The sequence below is a fragment of the Cervus elaphus genome, chromosome 23 (assembly GCF_910594005.1).
Source record: "Cervus elaphus chromosome 23, mCerEla1.1, whole genome shotgun sequence".
NCBI lineage: Eukaryota > Metazoa > Chordata > Mammalia > Artiodactyla > Cervidae > Cervus > Cervus elaphus.
The window spans coordinates 31,541,642-31,564,931 of record NC_057837.1 but is presented as its reverse complement, the minus strand read 5'-3'; the positions used below and the strand labels follow the sequence as shown (position 1 = coordinate 31,564,931).

General features: G+C 41.7%; 1 protein-coding gene across 1 annotated transcript in view; it reads left to right on the top strand.

Annotated features, from left to right (window-relative positions):
- RSU1 (Ras suppressor protein 1) overlaps positions 1-23,290 on the top strand; it is a 202,372-nt gene that overhangs the window by 88,843 nt on the left and 90,239 nt on the right. Inside the window, exon 8 of the mRNA XM_043885150.1 lies at positions 11,220-11,352. Within this exon, the coding sequence (XP_043741085.1) occupies positions 11,220-11,352 (133 nt within the window). The remainder of the gene's footprint in view (positions 1-11,219; positions 11,353-23,290) is intronic.

Here is a 23,290-nt window from a genome sequence, read left to right as displayed (position 1 = left end):
CAATGTTGTGTCATGACCATTACCCCATGTAATTAAATTTTATTTGAAATCATTTTTAACCGTATGACGACATACTCTGCCATCCTAAGAGTGTCTCGTAATATATTAACCAGCCCTTTAGTTGTTTGAGTTGCTTCCAGATGTTCTGGAGGAGCACAAGCAGCATAAATGAAATTTTGAATTCATAAATCACTGTGAATATCTATGTATCCTTAGCATAATTTTTTCTTTTTTTCCCCCAACTTTGAGGTATAATAGACATACAGCACTGTGTAAAGTGTACAGCATACTGATTTGACTTACATATATTATAAATAATTACCATGATATGTTTAGTTAACATCCATCCTTTGACATAAATACAAATGCTTTTTTGAATTTTGAGAATTCCTTTAAAAAATTTAGTTGAGTTTTACACTGGGAAGGAGGTTTAGAACTTATCAGTCTCGATATCATTCTTTCATAGATGAGGAAACCAAAGTTGAGTGCTTAAATGACATTCAAGGATATATGAGTAGTTCATGAGAGACATGAGTTGAACCCAGATATGCTGACTTCTTTTCATATTTTTTATTAATGTTTATTGGAATATAGTTGCTTTCCAACACTGTGTTGGTTTCTGCTGTACAGAAAAGTGAATCAGTTGTACGATACATATATTACCTCTTTTTGGGATTTCCTTCCCATTTGTCACCACAGTACTGAGTTCCCTGTGCTACACAGGAGGTTGTCATTAGTTTTATCTGTTTCATACATAGTAGTGTATTATGTGTCAATCCCAATCTCCCAATTTATCCCACCTTCCCTTCCATCCTTGGTGTTCATAAATTTGTTCTCCACACCTGTCTGTTTCTGTCTGGCAGATAGATAAGTTCATCTGTACCATTCTTCCAGATTCCACATATGTGCTCACTTCTTTTGCAATCAGTTCTTTCCTCCACTCACATCATGTTGCTCTTCATAAAATGAGATAGTTGGTTTCAATTTCAGAATTCTTACACATCTATACTTGGAATAGATTACCGAAGGGTGTGATACCTTTATTGATCTTATAAGAAGTTGTGATTGCTGGAACTTATTCCTTGAACATCCATTTATTTAGTTTATGTTGTTGATATTCAGGGATGTCTCCTTGGCGGTCTCTGGGGTAATTGGGGCTTTCTCATTGGTACTTACATTTCCAACTTCCCAGGCAGTCAGAACATTGTCCTTGAACTGGGGGACTTCAATGGAAAGACAGTGAGGGCTGGGAGGACGCTGAGTGACCTAATGCGCTCTGGGACCCGACCCTCACGGGGTGCTGCAGACTGCCACCCTTCAGGGAATGAGATGAGCATTCCTAAATTTTTTCTTGGCCCTACTTTTTGTTTTTAATCTCACTTATTTTATTTTTAGCTGTGTTGGGTCTTCTTTGCTGCGTGGGCTTTTCTCTAGTTGCAGCCAGCAGGGGCTTTTCTCTAGTTGTGGTGCATGGGCTTCTCATTGTGGTGGCTTCTCTTGTTGCAGAGCACAGGCTCTAGGGCACAGACTCTTCAGTAGTTGTGGCATGTGGGCTCAGCAGTTGCAGCTCCCAGGCTCAGTATTTGTGACGCGCGGGGTTAGTTGCTTCACGGCATGTGGGGTCTTTCCGGATCAGGGATCAAACCCATGTCTCCTGCATTGGCAGGCATTTCTTTAGCACTGAGCCACCATGGAAGCCCCACAGCCCTACTTTTGATCACAGACCTTTGAGAAGTTTATGAACTTGGGGGCCCTTTCCTTGAAAGAGTACTACCAGGCAAATGGATGTTTATTTTGCCTTCTATTTCAGGAGATTCAATGCAGGAGACCCCAGTTCTATTCCTGGGTCAGGAAGATCTGCTGGAGAAGGGATAGGCTACCCACTCCAGTATTCTTGGTCTTCCCTTGTAGCTCAGCTGGTAAAGAATCTGCCTGCAATGTGGGAAACCTGGGTTCAGTCCCTGGGTTGGAAAGATCCCCTGGAGACGGGGAAGGCTACCCACTCCAGTATTCTGGCCTAGAGAATTCCATGCATGGGGTTGCAAAGAGTCAAACGTGACTGAGCGACTTTAACTTTCAGGAGATGAATTCCTTGAGTGAATCTCTGTTTTAGGCAAATTGTTTTCCAGTATACATTTTTCTCTCCTTTGCAGATTTCGCTTAACGTAATAATGAAGAGTATTTTATATTGATGCAGTGCTTTCCAGGGTAGAGAATGACTTTGTATACCTTTGGGCTCCGGCCCACCATCCTGTCAATTGGTACATTATCCCCACTTGGCAGATGAGGAAACTGAAGCTCAGAAAACACGGGGATTTACCCAAGGTCATTTGGTCAGAAAGCCAGTGAATGGTATGTGGCAGCCAGAGCCAGACCCACTGGGCTTTAGAATATACTTCCTGGGGACTTCCCTGGTGGTCCAGTGGCCAAGATCTAGTGCTCCCAATGCCGGGGCCCAAGTTCAATCCCCGGTCAGGGAACTCTAGATCCCACATGATCCAACTTAAGACCTAGCACAGCTAAATATATAAAGAAATTTTTTTTTTTTTAAAAAAGAATATGCTTCCTGATGTTACATAAACAATAAAAGGGAAATCTATTAAGCAAAAGGTTTTTTCTCCCATCTTTAGAAGAAAAATGGGGAAATCCTACACAAAGGCCAGGTTTACAACATGAGTTATTCACTGAACCTCCATGGACAGGGGCTTGCTGGATAAAGCAGCGATGGTGGTGAGCCCTGAGGATGCCCATGGCTCTGTTGATGAGGAATTGTATTTACCAGTGACTGAGAGACCCTTTTCTAGTCCATCTTAACCTGGAACACAGATGTCACATGGCCAAGAAGGGCACTGGGGAAAACTGTAAAGTGATCTTTTTCTTCATTCTTTAAAAGGGCTTCTGGGCTCCTCCACACAATACACACATAAATCAGAGGCCGCTGTTGTTGATTTGGCAGGGTGTTGGGCTTTTTAAAAAGTCTCTTTCATTTAAGTTGTATGCTTCCCTTGACTAGATCGGAAGAGTCACAGTTTTAGTATGTTTCACAAAGCAGCAGTGCATCGTATGTATTAAGAGAGCTAAATGCCTGTTTTAAAAATGTGTTCCCAGAAGGCTAAGCAGACAATTGCCAGAATGACAGTGTGGCCTCGAATTCCCCGCAGAATAAATTTGAGAGCTGTCATGAGACATTCCAGCCTACTTGGACTGCATCGATGATGCCCAGAAAAAGCAGCAGCCTCAGACCCTGCTTCTCAATCCAGTTACGGCTTAGCAGACCATCAGGCTGTTCCTGCAGTGGGATGATGCCATTTTAAATAAAAGGCACTGCCTTTGTACTAATTAGCATCCGTCTTGCATTTTGAATTATTTTTGATGATATCCTTTTCATTCACCTTATTCTTATTTAATCGTAAAAATAATTCATACTTGTAATCACATGGAGTTCTTGAGAAAGAAAATAAATAATTTACCCTTTATTCTATGAGTTCAAATCCCTTCCCCACCTTCATTTCCCCTCTTTGAGAAAACCCATATTAACAATTTGATATGTGTCCTTCTCTTCTCTTTCTCTTTTTCACTTAAACGTTTCCTCGTATCCCTAATATGAGATTTCCTTCTTCTATATTTTTTTTAAAAAATGAAATCATAACAAACTTAGTATACCCTGAATTTTTTAAAATTAGGGTGTAGATCTCTTCCTAAGTCAAAACATACAAGTCTTTGTCATTTGTTTTAATAACCAGATAACATTTCATTGAGTAGCCATGTTATTCTGCTTTTCACCTACTGAACATTCTGGTTGTTTCCAGTGTTTTATTATAGCAAACATACATTATTCCAATGTGAGCATGATTTTATAAGCCTCATGCTCGTTTTCCATTCAATAAAGTTAGTTGCTGAAGAAGTGAGAAAGATAGAAGCTTTCCATCTCCAGCTGCCATCATGCACTTCTGTAATTAGAAGCCTCTTACATAGTAATAAGCTTAGGGATTTACATGTAGGATATCTGTATGTATGTATTTGGAGCAGCCCTTAATGTCACTTTTATTTTGTGCTGGAGTTGTTTGTGGTTAGCTCCTGTGTGTGGATTTACTGCAGAGCAGAGGTGATCTCTCAGCTGTCATCATGTCCCATCTAGACTCCTTCAGCAGTGAATCAGTTTCCTGAGTTTGGGCAAATCCAGTATACTGATGATAGAGTACCCCATCAGCCACGGTTTGCTAGTTTTACCTTGTTAGACGGTGGCCTTGGAGTTTCGTGAGCAAGGGAGCCTGGCTGTTAGGATGCACTCATTTAAAAAGTGTTCCACAGGATTTTGGAATTAGGGAGGAAGGGAATGATGCTTCGATGACGTGAAAAATTTGCCCAGGTTGCCTTGATTGCTTAATATGCAATAAACGATGTTCCTGGCCATGCGTTTCAGGATTTGGAGTACTCAGGAAGAATTCTTATCAGTAGAATTATGAAAACAACCCATTTCTATACGTGCAAACAAGTCTGCTTATCAGTGGGGCCATGAGGCCTGTTGCATCCGATCACATGTTTCACTAGCGAGGGGAATGCTTGTGTTCCACGCTTTAGCCTTTACAAAAGACCGTCGCATGGCAGAGCTGCTGTACTCGAGGTTCTGGGATGAAGCACATGTGGTCCCTTTGCAGGTAATAAAATGGAAAATCCAATTTGCAATTGCAGAAGCAGCCTGTGAGTGACAGATGATCTTAAGGGCAGCGCCGGTCAGAGGGTCACCACTCATTACGGCTCGGGCTGGCTCCGCACGTGGCCCGGGCCTCCCCACCGGAGAGGCGAGCGGAGGGAATGTGTGTCTGGGAGGCAGCCAGCGTGTCCGCGGGTGCACCTCTTTCTAGCTTATTATATCCTCTTTGTCACAGTGCTTAATCCTGCCGCCTGATCCTTGTTAGAACAGCACCCGAGCGCTGCTCAGGCTTCTAATAAAGGAGATGGGCGAGGACTCCTAACTGGAGCCAGCCAAGCGTGCGGCAAGTTAGGGCTCCCGCAGCCTGACTGACGGGGCGCTGAGATGCTCCCTGCATGTTATTACTGCAGAGGGAAGCCGCTTCAGACAGCTGATGGATGAGCTCGGCTGAGGTCGGGGGAACTTGTTGCCGGGCCCCCAGGAGCCAGGTGTCAGCTTTTCACATGGGATGATGGCTGAGCTTTCTTCTAATTATCTTAACCCTCTTCTGAAATTGCTGCGTTCGTTCAGAGGGAGGTGAGAAAGCCAGAGACACCGAGCCGACTGGGAGGATCGCAGCTGCACCGAAGCAGGTACTGCACCCTCCGCCAGTGACATTAACTCAGAAAATAAAACAGGCGTTTCCCCTCGCACCGAGTCTGCTTACAGCCCGTAGAGTCGGCGCTGGTGCTGGCTCTGGCTTGTGCGGTTTTCATCTCTGTCATCTGTAATAGTTGCCTGCTTTAAGATGCGCTGTGGACATGAAGCAGGGGTTTCGTGTTTCTTTGTTAAGGAAAAAAGCATAGCGTCCACCACAAAGCTACTGTGTGGTCTTACCGCCCATCCCCCCCCCCCCCACACCCCATGTCAATGAACATGAATCATACTTTTCTGCTAGGCTTCCCAGTTCCAGTATTCCATGAAGCACCTGTGAATCTGAAGTTTGGTATTAAATCTGACTGAGGATTGTTTGACACTAAGGTAAATAAATGGGGATGGGGGAGGGTAACTCCATCCCTCCAGCCTCCCCCTCCCCCAGCTAGAGTGCAAGATGAGTTTGGAGTGATAGAAATGAAAATGCTCACGGTCTGTTCTGTGTACTCCCAACTTTCATCAGTATGAGATTCCTCTTCCTCGAATCAACCACGTCCAGCTTGCAGCCCGCAGTCCCTGCGTGCTCCAGTTAGCAGGCGTCATTAGCGTCATCCTCTGCCTCTTGTGTCTCCGTTGATAGTGTTTAAATAGAGACGTACTAGGGACTGACAGCTCTCTGGAGGGTTCGAGGTCTCAGAAGAGAGGGTCCAGGGTACAGAGCTGACCTTTCTTGACGTTATTCCCCCAGGTCTGTTTTCCATATATGGCAACCAGGGAGCATCGAACTTTAGTACATTATTCTTAGAGGATTACCATTAAAAAGACTCCAGGCTTAGTCAGAGGATGTTACTAAGTACACTGGAAAGCAGGTTTGTCAGTTGCTGGTAGGAGAGTACAGGCTGTTCTTTCCTGTACCTGTATGTTGATTTCAAGGATGATCCATTAAAACCTGTTCATAACATACCTGTACCCTTGGATTAGTGGGCATGATGCTGATCAGGGTTCATGTCCTTTCCCAATCAATAGAAATTGACTAGAGGCCAGATAAATTCAGGCAAGGCTTTATCCGGGCTCCTGTTGCAGCAGGGAGGAATGAGAACAGGTGATAGGTTCCCTTGCTCACTCCCCAGGGGTGAGGGAGCTGGTTCCTTATATGGGGTGAAGATAGGAGTGTGTCCAAGGATTGGGCTGGAGGGGTGGCTTAGGTGGTTTGCCCACCATTTAGGTGGTACTGAGTGCAGGGTGGGGTGCACAGGACCCTGCTTTTGCAGTTGCCAACATCTAGTTTTTGATCCAGGCTCTTTAGAAGTGGCTGCTGCTGCTGCTGCTAAGTCGCTTCAGTTGTGTCTGACTCTGCAGCCCCACAGATGGCAGCCCACCAGGCTCCCCCGTCCCTGGGATTCTCCAGGCAAGAACACTGGAGTGGGTTGCCATTTCCTTCTCCAGTGCGTGAAAGTGAAATGTGAAAGTGAAGTCACTCAGTCGTGTCCAACTCGTAGCGACTCCATGGACTGCAGCCTACCAGGCTCCTCCGTCCATGGGATTTTCCAGGCAAGAGTACTGGAGTGGCGTGCCATTGCCTTCTCCAGTTAGAAGTGGCATAAGTCCAGCTTTTTTGGTCTTTTTGTATCTTTTGTCCATGTTTGCCCCAGCTGCGCTTGCACACACTTACTTTTAGTCCCATATAGTTTCTTCGTATTTCGTTGCTTGAGGAGAAGTATGTCTAGGTGGACGTCTTGCAGCAAATGGCCTCAGAAGCCAGTCTGTCTCAGGCAAACCCTGCACCTGGGTGGGAGGGAGCTGGAAATGCAGTCTGGGAAAGAAGAGAACCGTCTTCCTCTCCTGCTCCCCTGGGCAAATTTGGAAAAACTGAGGCTTGTCTATGGGGTCCTTCCTAAACTCTTTCCCTGGTTCACATTGTTCTCACACTGACCCAGAGCCTTGAAAATACAGCAAGCCAAGAAATCCTCTGTGCTCCAGACACAGCTACTTCTCCTCTTTCCACCCTCCTTCTTCCCCAGAGTTTTTTTTTGTTTTGTTTTTTAAGTCATATTCCTGTGATGCCCATCCATCTGAACCAGAAGTTAAATAGGAAAGCAGTCCAGTTGAGTTAGTTCATGGTAATGTGTGAATGACAGATTCCAGGAAGCTTGTTCATCGGATACACTCTACCCATGGGAAAGTTAGACTGAATTTTTCATTAGACTAACCAATTTGGGGGGATGAGGAAGAAAGATATGTAGAGCAGAGCCACCTCTATCAGGGAAATCTTCTTTGCTTAGAAATTCGTTCACGTCTTTATGTAATTTATGCTTTTTTCATGGCTTTTTTTTTGGTTACTCATTTTAGAAGACCTTTTTTTTTTTTCTGAAGGTCTCATTGATTATTTCTTTTCACAGTTGATTCCATGATAATGTAAGAGGGTAGGGCTTGAAGGCAGAAAGAGGATATTGGGTAAGTGTAGGCTGTGAATTAGGTGAATGTTTTAAGAAAGAGGCTTTTACCTCTAGTAACCCCCCAACTTTAGGAGAATTTCTGCCCCGTGGTTACTATCACCTGGTCACTCGGCCCTTCCCTCAGTGACTGTGCTGCCTAAGGACAGTGCACAACATGATACACTGTGCGTTTAAAACACGACACTTCAGGAACTTCCCTGGTGGTCCAGTGATTAGGACTCTGAGCTTCCAACGCAGGGGGGCATGTGTTCAGTCCCTGGTCAGGGAACTAAGATCCCACATGCCGAGTGGCATAGCCGAAAAATATTTTAAAAACTTAAAGTAAACATGACACTTAAGAAATACAGACTTGTTTGTAAATGGAAGACTTTCCCCAGAAACTTCTGTTCTAGTCATTTTTAGGAAAAGTGGAAATTGAAGAAAAAGAAGTAATGAGACAGTTATAGGGACAGGAGGACATAGGGTATAGCAAATGAGGAAATGAGAATTATAGCAAAATTTAAACAAGCAATCAGTTTGATTCTTGGGAAGCTGAAAAACTTGTCTCCTGTCCAAGTAAAGATAAAAGCAAAATATATAAACAGCAGTCCACTGCCAGTAGTGTTACACCTTCGTAGGATATTTGGCTAAACCCAGTATGTGCAGCATTTGCATTTCCACGTATCCCAAGCAGTTTTCTGACTCACGGTGTAGAGCATAAAGCCCGTTAATTTCCCAAGTGATTTAATATCTGACTAATAATGTTTAACCATTAAGATGAGGAAATTGACAATATTGATAATCTTGGAGAGAAATGTATCTGCTTATTTTTGTACTTAACCAGCAGATTTTAAATAGCTTTGGAAATATCATGATGGATTACTCTCTTACTATTTCATAATATCTGTTTTCTTTAAAAGCATTTTATGAAATAGGGATCACTTTTCCGTCGGTCTGTTTTTCCTGTTATTCTGAATAGCTTCAAGTTCACTCAGGCACCCCTCTGAGATAACTGTAGTTTGCATTTCAGACCGTCACAGTAAAGCAAATATCACGATAAAGCAGATTATTCAAGTTTGTTGGTTTCCCACTGCATATTAAAGTTTTATTTATACTATACTGTAGTCTGTTAATTGTGCAGTAGTGCCACGTCTAAAAATCTACATGTGCTGTGTGCTGTACTTAGTCATTCAGTCGTGTCTGTCTCTTTGTGACCCGTAGCCCGCCAGGCTCCTCTGTCCATGGGATTCTCCAGGCAAGAGCACTGGAGTGGGTTGCCATGCCCTCCTCCAGGGAATCTTCCCAACCCAGGGATCAAACCCAGGTCTCCCATGTTGCCTGCAGATTCTTTACCGTCTGAGCCACCAGGGAAGGTCAACAGTGCTGGAGTGGGTAGCCTATCTCTTCTCCAGGGGATCTTCCCGGCCCAGGAATCGAACTGGGGTCTCTCTGTATTGCAGGTGGATCCTTTACCTGCTGATCTACCCGGGAGGCCCCAAAATGTGCATATCTAGCTAAAAAGTTCTTACTGATGGACTTCCCTGGTGGTTCATTGGTCAAGAATCCACCTGCCATTGCCGGGCCCATCCCTGGTTTGGGAAGATCCCACATGCCGCAACTCAACCCGTTTGCCACAACTGCTGAGCCCGCGCGCTAACGCCCGCGAGCCACAGGTACTGAAACCCATGAGCTCTGGAGCCTGTGCGCGGCAATGAGAAGCCACTGCAATCAGAAGCCTGCGCTCCGCATCTAGAGAGTAGACCCCGCTCACCGCTGCTAGAGAAAGCCCATGCACAGCAACCGAGACCCAGTGCAGCCAAAAATAAACACATATTAAAAATTTTCTTACTGATAAAAACTGCTGACCGTCATCTGAGCCTTCAGTGACGTGTAGTAGTAACATCAAAAATCACTGATCACAGATCACCATAGCATAAATAATAAGGATAAAAAGGCTTAAAATATTGGAAGAATTAGCAAAATGTGACCCAGAGACACAAAGTAAGCAGATGATGTTGGAAGAATGGCACCGAAAGACTTGCTGGATGCAAGGTGGCCGCAACTTTCACTTTATAAAAACTGTGATTAGGATGTGCAGAGCACAATAAAGTGAAGTGTGATACAGGTTCCGTTGATATAACAGAAAGAAGGCAGATTTAGAGTGTCATCATTTCTTTTAAGAAGAAATACTACATCACTGTCCTAGTAAACGTTTCTTTCTCATTTCTGAAGTTCAGGTTAGCTGGGAAGTGATGTGCTTTGAGCAGTGCTTGCATCCTTAGAATATATTTTCCATATCCTGCAGTTATTCGTTATGACAAAATTGGCAGTTGGAGCCTCTGAACAGGACAGAAATATTAAGAATAATTGCTAGGTGTCTTTGTTCAAAAATCTTAGATTGTAGACCAGGGGTGTGAAAATGGACTTCGTCAGTAGGACTTTCAGGGCAAGGATGTCGGTGAGCCAGCTGACTGCCATTTAAACCACATGCAGCTCTACTGTGTAACATCTGTCTCTCTCGTAGGCAAGTGTGTTCTTTGAAGTTCTTTCTCACACTTCCTTTTCCAGTTTCAAATATACCAAACAGAAAAACATATATAATTAACTGAGCCATCAACACATGGTACCCAGATGCTGGCTACCTTCATTGGCTCATGTTTGGTTGATCTAGATTGACACGTAGTCACCAAACACTGTAGAAATATATAAGAGATTTGGAGTCAGAAGGCTTAGATTCAAATCCCTACTCTGACATTTTGTGTTCTTAGAGATATTACTTAATTTCCCCAAGTTTCTGTGTTTTTTCTTACCGGTAAAGTGATGTCAATGACTGACTTTAGGGATTGCTGGAGAATCAAAGGAGGAAATGCTTTTCACCGGTGATTTGTGAATAGGTAGGATATATATGTGTGCATTTCTGCACTTAACCATGTTATTGCGATGCGTTTAGTGCTGATTCTGAGATGTGCTTATGCTACCTGAGAGAGGCAGTAGTAGTTTTACATGGGCAGTGTTCTCATCTTTCTCCACTTGTGTCCTGCTTTGATGAAAAGTGGTGTTGATTGGATCAGGTTTCAGTCTTACTGGGCAAATGGTGATGCACACTGTCAAGGTGAAATTGGGGGATGTCCTGATATTAAGGGTTCTCTCTATTCTGGAAGGCCGTTGTTGTTCCTTTAGCAAATACTGGAAAAAAGGAAGCAAATGCTACATTTGTATGCATTCCTTCCAAGTTTACTTCCTTCTTACCTCTTTCTTCTACTCCCTCTCCCCTCTCGCCTTATCGCCTTCCCTTCCTTCCTAATTTCTTGCATCAGTATGCAATCATTGACATGGCTTATAGACTAGCAATGACTTGGGCTAAATGTTTTTAAAACAAATCGAATGACTCAGAAGATGCTTAAGGTTGTGCTGTGGTTACCAGGCATGCATTACTTCTTGAATTTGATTTCTGTTGGTTAGATGACCTTCATTTTTTTTTCTCTCCGTCTTTTCAGGAAACTTGGATTTAACTGGTCAGAAGCAGATATTCAAAGCAGAGAACAATCCCTGGGTTACCCCTATTGCTGACCAGTTCCAGCTTGGTGTGTCCCATGTTTTTGAATACATCCGCTCCGAGACGTACAAATAGTAAGTAGACTGTGATTTTATGAAATAGACTGGTTTTATGGTACTTGTAATTATGCCAGTTTAACAACCACAGATAGTAATTGTCTTTATTTATAGATTATTTTTCATTCACATTGTCAAAGGAAATTTACACCAGTTTTGCTTAGAAATCTTTTAAGGTATTAAACTGGCTGAATATGCGTGGCACTAAGGAAATTCACCAGACACATTAAGATCAGAACATATTCTTTTCTCCTTTGAATGCAGAGAATAACAAATGCTGTGAACAAAATTGTTAAGTGGTTTATTTATAAAATCAGTAGCACATACTAAGAAAGCATCATTCTGTTCTTTAAGAGAAAAGATAAGACAGAAAACGAGGAGGGATCAGCTGGCTTAAGTCGCAGCATCAAAATCTTCCAAGTCCTTCCCTCTGGTCCAGGGCACCCCTGGGGGGTCCAGCATTAAAACCTAAGTATTCCCGCCTCTCTTTTCCTCAGGGTATTCGGGTGAGAAGGAGTTCTACCACTTCCACCGGCTCTGCTATTTCTGTGTCTTCTATTACTATTTTCTGCTCCCCCCACTCACCACCCCCAAATTGAAGTGATCATTTCGCTCAGTGCTTCAGTGACCCTCTAATGCTGAAAGCTAGCCACCTCTAGTTTTAAGCAACTGCAAAAGACTTGAAACAATTCACAGTCAAGTTTAATCTGTTTTTGTGTCCAGTGAGAATTTAACATCCCAACTCTTAGAGAAGACCTCGGGGATCATTAAAGGCTGCAGCCAGTGGAGTCTCCCTTTTTTTTCCCTGGGTGTCAGACCTATTCCCTGCCCCTCAGCTCCACACGGCTTTCTCTGGATCTGTGTTGGAACAGTGGGTCAGATTTAACTGACAGGGCAGAGTCCTAGCCCATGAATGGCCAGTGGTGGTCCTGGTAGTACGAGTCCTCATGATGCCATGCTCCTGGTGACACATCTGGGACTCCTTTTGGTATATTTCCCGCAGACAGAATCACAGAGAAGGTAAACTGTGAAAGAACAATGATATATATTCAAGCAGAATAAACTGAAATTGCCAAAATGACGCATATCCTTGTATATGAATGCAACTTGAAGCATGGTTTAGATTTCTTTTAAGATGATACCTTAACATTTTTTTTGACATCTTAATATTTATCTTATGTCATAAGACTTACTAAAGAGTAAAATGAGAGATGTGTAGGGTGTGTGTTATTGTTTCATGAACCACATAGATATGAGCAATTATTATACATACATAGTTGTTTTTTTTTAAATGAACATAGCTCAGGGTTGGAAATTTGTCTAGTTCATCATGAAAATGTGTGAAAGTATAATTGCAAATTAGCTGTTTATTGTTTGTTTGGTTTCTCTTAAATTCTTAATCGTTGCTAGCATCAGTTTTAGATTAGCCTGTAATGTTTCATTAGTGAATGGAAGGTTATGCAGTGCTTTGGTTTGTAGGGTGGTGTACTATTAGAAAAACATTGTACATAATAACTACAGAAAAATAAATAAGCTACTATTAATCCAGAATTGGGGGAAACACTCTGTTGTTTATTCTGGTTAATGATTTTTTAAATCTACCCTAATTTAGGATTTATACTAATACACTAATTTAGAATTTACAGAGAATTAGAGTACAGTGCATAGGAAAGTGCTTCTAATTTTCATTTCATTTCTAAGAGATTACATTGTGAATGTATGGATTTTGAGTACACTAGAGTCATTAGGCAATTAATCACCATTATGTGCTATTACAGGCGGTTTCTGTTTATTTGAACGTCGTTAGGATTCTGGATAAAGGAGAGGTGTTAACTGGGTTTATTGATACTTATTTGAAAGAGAATCTGTGATCCACTTAGTCCATGCCATGTTTGATGTATATATTCTTGTCTGTTTCAATAGCATTTTATATTGGGGGATCAGAGTCATCTAAGCAGTTTGCCCACTGGCTTATTTTTTTACATGATTTCCTCTTGGAGAATTTTGTTATCTTTTGTCCAGTTAAATCAGCATGGGAAAGCATAGAGAAGCGTGGGAGAGCCACTGTCCCCTTTGCAGGGGTAGCAGTCAGTGCTCTGTTCACTGATTTGAGAGGAGTATGTGTGCCTCTGCTGCGAGAATGCCCTTGACATTAAACTCCTGGGAGCAGGGACCTCCCTAAAGTGAATTCTCTTAGAGTTCTCCCCTTCTCCCCTCCTTCGGAAAGAGAAGAATGTTAACCACTTTCTGTATCTCAGCTTTCTGCCCTCCTGTTCTCCCAGTGGAGCAGTGACCTTCATTCCTTGATCAACATACCAGCCAGAAACATGGCCTGTGAACCAAGTAAGACCCTGCCTCAAGTCTGTTTTTAAAAAAAATATACTTGTGCAAAAATGCCATCACTATGTTTTATTGATTTTTATAATTTAAGGTCCTCTTTTAGAAGAATAAGTATATGTTTGTATATCCTCATGTAAATAGAAATAAAATTTAATTCTTTTTTTTTTTAAGTAGTCACTTCATAATCAGAGGACTTATAGGATTTCTCAACTCTCTGAGAAATTAAATCTAATTAGCAGATATTTGGCTACTTTTGTAAAACTGTACATGTGATGACTTGCATGGAGGCAGTTTATGTATTACACCGATATTTTTTTAAACAAGGCAAATGTCTTATTTGGTACCTTAGTGTTAGATCCTTTATGTTAAAACCTGTAGTTTCTAATCTTCACTTCCTCATCTCTCTTTATATAAGTCATGTACACCCCTTCCAATTAAAAAAATCCTTTTTTTATATATATTGATCTTTAGCCTGTCATAAAAGCATATTTTAATTTTTTATTCTGGCACTTAAAATACCAATGAATCTCCTTTTTTTTTCCTCCCCTTTCTAACCAATCGACCCGTTACCTAAATGAGAGCTTTAAGAACTCACCAGCTCATTTCATTTCCCTTCGTGTCCCTGGTTGAGGTTCAAGGTGACCTTCCTGTTCCCAGCGCATCCTAAGAGGCCTTCCGAGTCTCGTGCAGCGACAGTCCAGGAGAGATGAATTATCTGATTTCCAGACTCTTAACAGACTCCGAGAGGTGACATGGATGTTTGAAACAAAACAGGGAAGTCAGTGTTTAGGAGGAATTAAAATACTTGGCAGGGATTTAAGTGGATGAGGATGGAACAGGAGGGGATGTGGGCAGGTGTGGGCTGGGAGAGTGCTGAGAGGCGATTCTTCAGGAGGTTGTTTTGGGGGTACGTTTGGGGCATTCATCACATTCTGATGATTCCTCAGACGGAGCTTCCTCTTTGTTCATTTATCGTACTTTCAGCAAAGGGAACATATTGGCTGGTGTCATTGCGTTGCCCGCTTGTTGTCACTTATTCCCTCTGTCAAAGGAATTGGCTCCTTCTGGATGTCGACGCTCAAACCCTACAAGCGCGTTAGCGTTGTAGGCTATTGTCGAGTAACTTCTGTTTCTGTGCAGAGTTATGATCAGATCGTCACCGCTTATTAAGCTTCCAGAAGGCAGATTTTTTTTTTTTTTTTTTGGTCGCCGAGAGGAGAAGTCAGATTGGAGTCAGGATCCTTGACAAGATTCTTTGTGAAAGGGAGTAACTCACACTTTTCACATTTCCATCAAGGAAGGTGGATGGAAACTGCAAGCCATTTTAAAAGCTGACACGTTAACTCTTAACAAAAGAAGAGGTTTGACAAATGTTAAGCGGAAACCATGTCGGTTGAAAGCGACATTTGGAAAACAGGCATTCTCATGAAGGCTGCAATTTGTAATGCCTGGCAGTCCTAAAGCCTCATTTCCAGACTGGCATAACTCAAAAGCTCCTTCCCCATCATTCTTCCATCTTGTGACTTTCTTTGCTGTCCATCGAAAGGTGCCACACTCACGTGCTTTTCTGTTTTGTTTTTCAGTCCCATGCAAAGACATTCATACTATTATTCAGGTTACTTAGCGGAAACATTTTAACCAGGCAGTGCTTGGGGAGTGGTGGGCACTGATGGGAAAATGCAGGCAAATTTCTCTTCCCTTGGAAATCGAGTAAAATAAATCATCCTGTTTAGTTCGTAAGGAGGAATAAGGACTTTGATTCTGGTTCATATTGTTTCTCAAGCTGTTTTACTTGTACAATTAAAGCAAAGAAATGTCTTCTTTTGTTCTGCACCTTGGGCAAACCTATTAGAGGCTAGAGTGACCATGTTGTTATTGTTTAGTCGCTAAGTCACGTCCGACTCTTTTCAACCCCATGGACTGTAGCCTGCCAGGCTCCTCTGTCCATTGGATTTCCCAGGCAAGAATACTGGAGTGTGTTTCCATTTCCTTCTCCAGGGGCTCTCCCTGACCCAGGGATCAAACCCGCAAACTGGTGTGTTGTGTGTTGGCAGGCAGATTTTTTCCTGTCTGAGAATAGCCGTACCTGGGCTTTCTTAACTGCTATATCCTGTAATGGCTGCTGACTTAGAAGGGCCTTACATAATAGATACAGCTGGTCTACTAAAAGGCTAAAAAATTTTGAACTTAATCGGTGATCCCATTTATTTAAGACAGCCCTTTGCAGAAGGAAATCCTGTCTATTAAAACTCTCCAAACGTTATTTTTCGGGTGAAGTGTAAAAATGGATGCACTGAACAAGCAGATGGTTTTATAAATATCACAGAAGGCTGGAGGAGAGGGTTAATCTGCCAGGACCTTGCTAGCTGTTAGTGGACTTCTTTTATGTAGTGACAATAGATACACAAGAAGACAAAGACTTTTCTCTTTTATTACTGTATCTGAAAATAGCTCTACCTAAGCCCGAGAAGCACAGTATTTCTTTACATTAGACATGAAAAAGAAGAACCAATTTTTCCTAACTAAAGCCTTCAGACATAAAGATTGTTTTTAAAAGCTGACTGTGTATCATGCTCCTGGTAATGTCTATTTCCTTTATAGATGCTACATGTGTGATTTTAGTTCTTTCTTTAAGTTATTAAGTGGATTCTCACATTTCCTCCATAATACAAAATATGATTCAAACTTTTGACATTTCTGGACCTATTTGCATGTAACTGTTCATTTAACAAACCTTGCTAAGAAATACCAAAGAAAAAAAGGAAACCCATAAAATTTGTTGTCTTTTGGACGGTACCATGTCACATCCCTTATTTCATGTTAACTTTCAGTGATGAGAATTACATATCATTCCTTGTTCTCCAGCTAGTATGCTACCAGTATAAGGAGTTGACAAATGTTAATTCCACTGAGTTAGGTCAGGACAGGACATAACATCAACCTTAGTCTTTGACTTGGTCCATCGTCTCTTTTCTTTGTGTAGCCGTGAGCTATTAATTGCCCTGGTAAATTTATCTCTCCCCTCTTAAGGAAGAAAACAGATTATGTGAGGTAGAGTGCAGGACAGTTCTTTTTCTCTTCCATTTTTGATAGATTGCTTACTGTAATTTACATTTAAAAGGAGTTTAACTTTTCTGCTTTTTAAGTAGTTTAGCACTGCTGTTCAGATGTACTTCAGAGATCGTTAGTATTTTTCCTTTTTCTTCATGCATGTCCATTTCTTCAATGTATAAAGTATGTACATGCCTTTTGAAGCTTTCCTATAATTTTATAGCTCATGTGAAACAGTTCAGTTTTTTAAGTGAACAGTGCTGCCCATTTGACATGCCCAGTGGACACAGAGCCTGGAAGGGTGCATTAGGGAACCTCCATCCCCTTCCACTGTAAAGGTCAAAGGTGAACTCTGCCAGGGTTTGGAAACCAGCTTCAGGAGGCTAAGTTGGAATTTCTGAAAGTGTCCAGGAAACCCCGTTTTATAGGTGTGCTGAAATGTCTTTCACCCTGACGTGCCTTAGATGCAAATACAGACTTGGGAAAAGACTCCCTCAGTCTGCACGTTCATCTCTGGTCCTGTGAGGCAGTCACTCCTCAGCCACTTTGTGCTGGGTGAGCACTGTGGCATCATGTTTGACCCATGAGCTGAGGTTCTGTCAGTCTTTTTGCAGTTTATTTCACGACGAGGGCAGTTATCATGAAAGAGTCGCAAATAAACTTAGAGGGGCAAATGAGAAAAAACATAACTGCTCCATCAAGGCAAGAAGAGTGATGTTTACTCTGATCCTTATGCCACAAGAGACTTTTATGCGTGATTTTAAAGGCAAAACAATCATGTCTGTCTCCTCCCCTCACTGTGCATCTCCTCCGTCCTTGTATATTGACTCTCAAGCCTGCCTTCCACTTGTCTTGTGCATCTGTAATGTACAATATGATGTATTACAGTATCAATTGAAGGTAAATAGAATACAGATAATTTGTCCCCCTTGACAGAAGGAAAATAAACATAATCTAGGCTGTATCTGCACTCCAAAAAGGAAATGTGTCAGGTTACTTCCTCTTCCAAAAAAACTATTTTGAGTTCCATTTTTAGATGATAACTCACTTGAAGTGATCATATCGAATTATGAAATATTGACCTACTCAAAGACGTGGTCCACCCTACATATTGATAACCTTTATTAACTCCCAGCAGTCTTCAAGTTCAATGCTGGATGCTTCCTGTCCAGCTAAGTTGAGTTATTGCCTGCCTTTGCTGTTTTTATTGGAGAGATAAATTAATAAGTGGCACTTTATAATCAAACAAAACTGTCTAATTTCTATTCTCTACATGGTAATATTTATTACATGCTGACTTTTTATTGAGCTCTGGTCTCTTATTCTGTTCAGGCATTGTTGGGGTTTTGTTTTTTTGTAATTTTTGACAATTAAGTGTTCTCCTGTAATGTTAGATACTGTAATTTAGAGTGAGTAATCTTATGAAAGGCATTTTTATCAATCAGATAGAAAGTATGAGTTTTATGTCCACTGACATTTACTGACATCCAATTTATTCATCAACTATTAAGGAAAGAACCCTCTAGATTTGGTTCTCTTGTGTTTGACTATATCATTTCATATGTATTTTTTAAGACTCATGATGTAAAAAGTTTGCGGTCAAGAAAATATTGTGTTCCACTGTCATAGTTAATTTTCAAACAGTCTCATTTGGAACCCGTACAGTTTTATCACCTTCAAAATGTGTATACTTCTTTTTCCCTCCATCCAGTGACACAGTGTGTGTTTAGAGAATACATAAATTGTTATTGAGATTTTGGTTATTTTACTTAGGCTGTTTTATTTACTGAGTAAGCACCCCGCCTTCTTCTGTTTTTTTTTTTTTTCCTGCTGCTACCTAATTTTGTCTGATTTTGGCTGTTTTAGCCACTGAGCAGAAATTTATTATCTTAACAGCTCTAGAAATCGCAAGATCAAGGTGTGAACAATGTTGCTTTTTTCTAAGGTTTAATTTGATTACCCCATAAAGACCCTGCCATCTTCAAATACGGTCACATTCAGAGTAACGGCACAGTCCAGCCCCTAACTCTGTGGTGACTCCACTGTATTCAGTTCTCTGTAGTTTGTTCCACCACCCTGTCTTTCTTCTCCTGTAGCCCCCACAACCTCCCTGTAGGCACATTCTCTTTATCAGTAAATGTGTTTAAATGCCTCTGGAAGGTCTAAACCACCCCTCCCCCCTGGCCTTCCACCATGCCTTTCTTAGGCATTTGACTTTCAGACTTAAAGCTTCTTTCAAAACATGTGAATTCACCATTGTTTCATTTTAGGGACACCGAGGTTAGGTTCTGGTTGAGCAGAGGGGTCAGTGTTTTTATTTGTAATCATTCTTTAAGAACAGACTATGTTGAAACAGAAGCTGGTTAGAATCTGAAGATCCCTTGGGAGCGAAGGGCACCTTACAAAATGTCCTGCTTTGTTGAATTCAGCTAGACAGTTGAAGAGGGGAGAGTTCCATAGAGCTCCCACCATTGGACCTTGCCTTGTTATCTTTAGCAAGAATCTGTGGCTGCAAGATGCAGCACGGGGGTGGGGGTGCCCCTGGTCCTTCTTGCTCTGGGACCCCGACTGGTAGATGTGCAATTTTCTCTCTCTGCTTTATGGTCCTACCTGGTGGCTACTGGTGTTTTGCCCTGTACAGTGTGAAGAAATCAGGGATTTCTTCTTGCATCTTGGGGTTTCAGTAACCACATTTGGAGCCCTTTTATCCCATCTTGCAACCTGTCTCAGGAGATTTCTGGGGTCTTAACTGGGCACGGTCAAAACTACTAAGGTCAGGGCACTGAATTCCCTTCTCATGTAACTAAAGCTGGTTAGCTTCTGCAGTGCGGGGCAGACGTCAGACATGGAGAGCATATTTTCAGATATTGCATTGTGGCGTAAAAAGTCAGTGATGGACTTCTCTGGGACCTGTGAGGAAACAGAGGGGAAAAAAAAAGTCTGTTCTTGAAGCACTGGTCTTAGAGGTGGCTCCCAGTCCCACTTTTGTGAGTGGCAGATAACTTCATCACACCCATTTTCAGCTTTGCCATTTTAAAGGAATGAGGTTCAAGCTGGGTCATCTCTTAAGAGTCACCTCAGCAATGAGTTCTAATTCTCAATTCTCTGTTTCTCTGGGAAACATGTTTGATTGTCTATAACAATTCATTATTTTTTTATTTTAGTTTTATTATTGATTTTGCCCCCATGTGGATTTTACTTTATTTATTTATTTTTAAAGGCCATGGAAGATGATGATGACCCTGAATGTAAATTGTTACAGGAAAACAGATACAAGCTAAAATGACCAGATCAACCTTTTTTATTCTATATTTTATGGAATCCCTAATATATGTTTGGCAGTAACTTATTCATACACATGAATTCCTGACACTTTCGATTCTTCAGACTTATTAATCAGTGTAGTCAGCACCAGAGCAATTTTATGAGACTTACCAGTCATCAAAAATTTATTATCAGATAAATCAAAGAAACAACGAGCATCTTAATAGGATAGAAAAAGTGGCATGTAAAGGATCGTTTAAGACTGTGCTTTTTTGTCGGTTATGTGTTATATTTACAGCCATTATCAGCAAGCTTACTCATAATTTCATGCACCAACCCAGCAGGGTGGAAGTCATCTTCTTAGGTAAAACCTTTTCTCTTTATTTTTCTCTAGTAGAATATTGCGTGTGGTCCGACTGTAAGACTGAGAAGCACAGTATATACAGAAGGTAGGAAACATCAGCTTCCAGGGTTAAGCTTATAGCTTTTCTTTGAAAACAGTATCTACATTTTCTTTGGAATTTCATTACAGTTGTCATCCAGTCTTAAGACATCAAGTCTCAGGCCTTTCCTTTGGGGCAAAATGGCTAAACTTGAGCTCTGTGAAATGGCACGTGGAAAGAGCAGTCGACAGATTGCCTCTGCTGTGGATGGGGCCCCATGTGCACCTCCTGGCAAATGTGAGATGCAAGCTCTGTCTCCCATGTTCCTGGCACTGTCTTTGAAGATGGAATGATTCTGATGATATAATCAAAGACTTGGGTCTCTGTTCTGTGAGATGAGCTGCTTGGAGGGGAGTTGTTCCATCACTCTAGCCCTGTCGAGAGGGTCCCAGAATCTCACTATCCTGTGGGACAGAAGGACCATGGTAGTGACCCAGATAGGAGCTGGGCTGGTCCAGAAGGGCCCTGATGGAGATCCACTGGGGATGAACCCAGAACCATGATGCTGGGTTACTTTCCATTAAAGATACAATCTACCTTTCTGTCTCAGTTCACCATCAGTGCTGTTTTCTCTGCCTGGAATGTTCCTTTCTCATGTTCCTTCCTACCTGCTGAATGTCCAGTTATTCTTTAAGAATCATGTTAACTATTGCTTCTTCAGAAACCTTTCTTTCCAAGGGTTTCCCTATTGCCCATTTAATCTAGGTTCCTTTTATCATCTTTCTTCTGAATCTTTTTGCTTAATAGCAATTTTAATATTTGGTTGCTAATTTTAATGATAGTAGTAGTAATTATGAGCAGTGACTGTTTACCATGTGACGGACATTGTGCTCAGCTCATTATCCCACGTGGCACTAGTAAAGGACCTGCCTGCTTGTGCCGGTGACAGAAGAGGTGCGGGTTTGATTCCTGGGTTGGGAAGACCCCCTGGAGAAAGGAATGGCACCCCACTCCAGTTTTATTGTCTGGAGAGTCCCATGGACAGACGAGCCTAGTGGGCTATAGTCTGCAGGGTTGCAAAGAGTTGGAGGTGACTGAGGCGACTTAGCATGCTTTCAGCAGTTTATAACTCAATATTTATTTCTGTGAATACTACCTATATTTGGGAAGAGGAGGTAAAAGTGCATATTTTCTCTCCTTTAAGAAACTAATTTTGGGGAATTCCCTGATGGTCCAGTGGTTAAGACTTTGCCTTTCGATGAAGGAAATGCAGGTTTGATCCCTGGTCAGGGAGCTAAGATCTCAGATGCCTCGTGGCCAAACACCAAAACATAAAACAGAAACAATATGGTAACAAACTCAGTAAAGACTTAAACAAACAACAAAAAAAATGGTCCTCATCAGATCAAAAAAAAAATAATCTTAAAAAAAAAAAAGCAACTAATGGTTTTGGAAGCAATATTGCAGATTCTCTCATGTCTGAGGTATGCACATGGCAGCCTCAGTGTCTTACATGAATGACCCGCCGTCTCATGCGGAAGAGCCCCTGACAGGTCACCCCAATGTCTGAAAGGAAAAAGCCAATCTGACATTGAGAAGAAACCGAGTTGTCATTCTTGGTTTCTGCCAGCACAGAATAAACAAGCCTCAAGACATTAAAATGCATCCTCAACATAGTAAGTGAAGATGCTGTCTTCACGGTGGTCTTGCATCAATTGTGTTGATCTTATTTGCCCACGCTTCTCTCATGTTGGAAATGAAACATTTCCTTAACTTCACAAATGAAGGAGTTATGTATGAAAGGGAGACCTTCCTCTCTATGAATCTGTGGGTCTGTGTCTTTGGCCATCAAGGGAGTGTTTTACCGGGCCTGTGGAGTGTGTGGTTGTGACTGTGAATATTGGGGATGTTGCTGAGGAAGACAGAGTATAAACCAGGACAGGTGGTTATCCCAAGTGGGGGAAGCCTGATGCCTGAGACAGGGAGGGAGGTCACCTTCTTTTCATACTTCACCCTTTGGTACCTATTGAATATTCCATTTTCTACATGTATTCATTGTTGAATAGGTTATTTTATTTTATTTTTTTAATTTAACCTGCAGGAGAAAAAAAGCAGGGGGTACGTCCCTGGGGTTCAGTGATTAAGACTGCGCTTCCAATGCAGGGGCCTCGAGTTCAATCCCTGGATGGGGAGCTAAGATCCTGCATGCTGCTTGGGCGAAAAAAAAAAAATTAACCTACACAGCCCATGAACTTAAGAAGGAAGAAACCACGAAGAATGTAGCTGTGTAATTGGTTGTGTTTACTGCATGTCCCCTTTCCATTTATCTGTCTAGATTGAGTGGAATCATCCATTCTGATTGGTCTTTCTAAATCGAGGTACAGTCGAAACCTTCAAGGTCACATCACCTCGCAAATATGTATCCTGAGTCTTGGAAAGAGACTCTTAAGTGAGAGTTGGAGAGAAGGTCTCTCACTTCCCACATCCACCCTCCCTGTTCTTGGCTTAAGCATTGTGAAATCTGGCTTTGTTTGTAACACCTCTCAGATTGCATCAGGTTTTTCCTGTATCCTTGAAGGAATCTGTAACAATCCAGTTTTCCTGCAGGTCCCAGTGTGACATGGGGAAAGGGGGTCATCCGCAAAAACATAACAAAAGAGACAAAGGAAAATTTAAAAAAAAAAAAAAAAGACTTACTTCTTCATTGAGTTTCTTTATGTAGGGATATTTTCCCACCTTAGATTTTAAGGGATTGAAAGATAAGCTTTTAGAAAAGATATATTTTTAAGGTCACAAGAGGATTTGAAATATGGAAGAATGGGTCTTGTAAAAACTGATTATATTAGAGGAAGAAACCGAGCCTCAGATTCCCATATATGAGGCGTGGATATTTTTTTGTTTTAATTCTTATGTTTAGT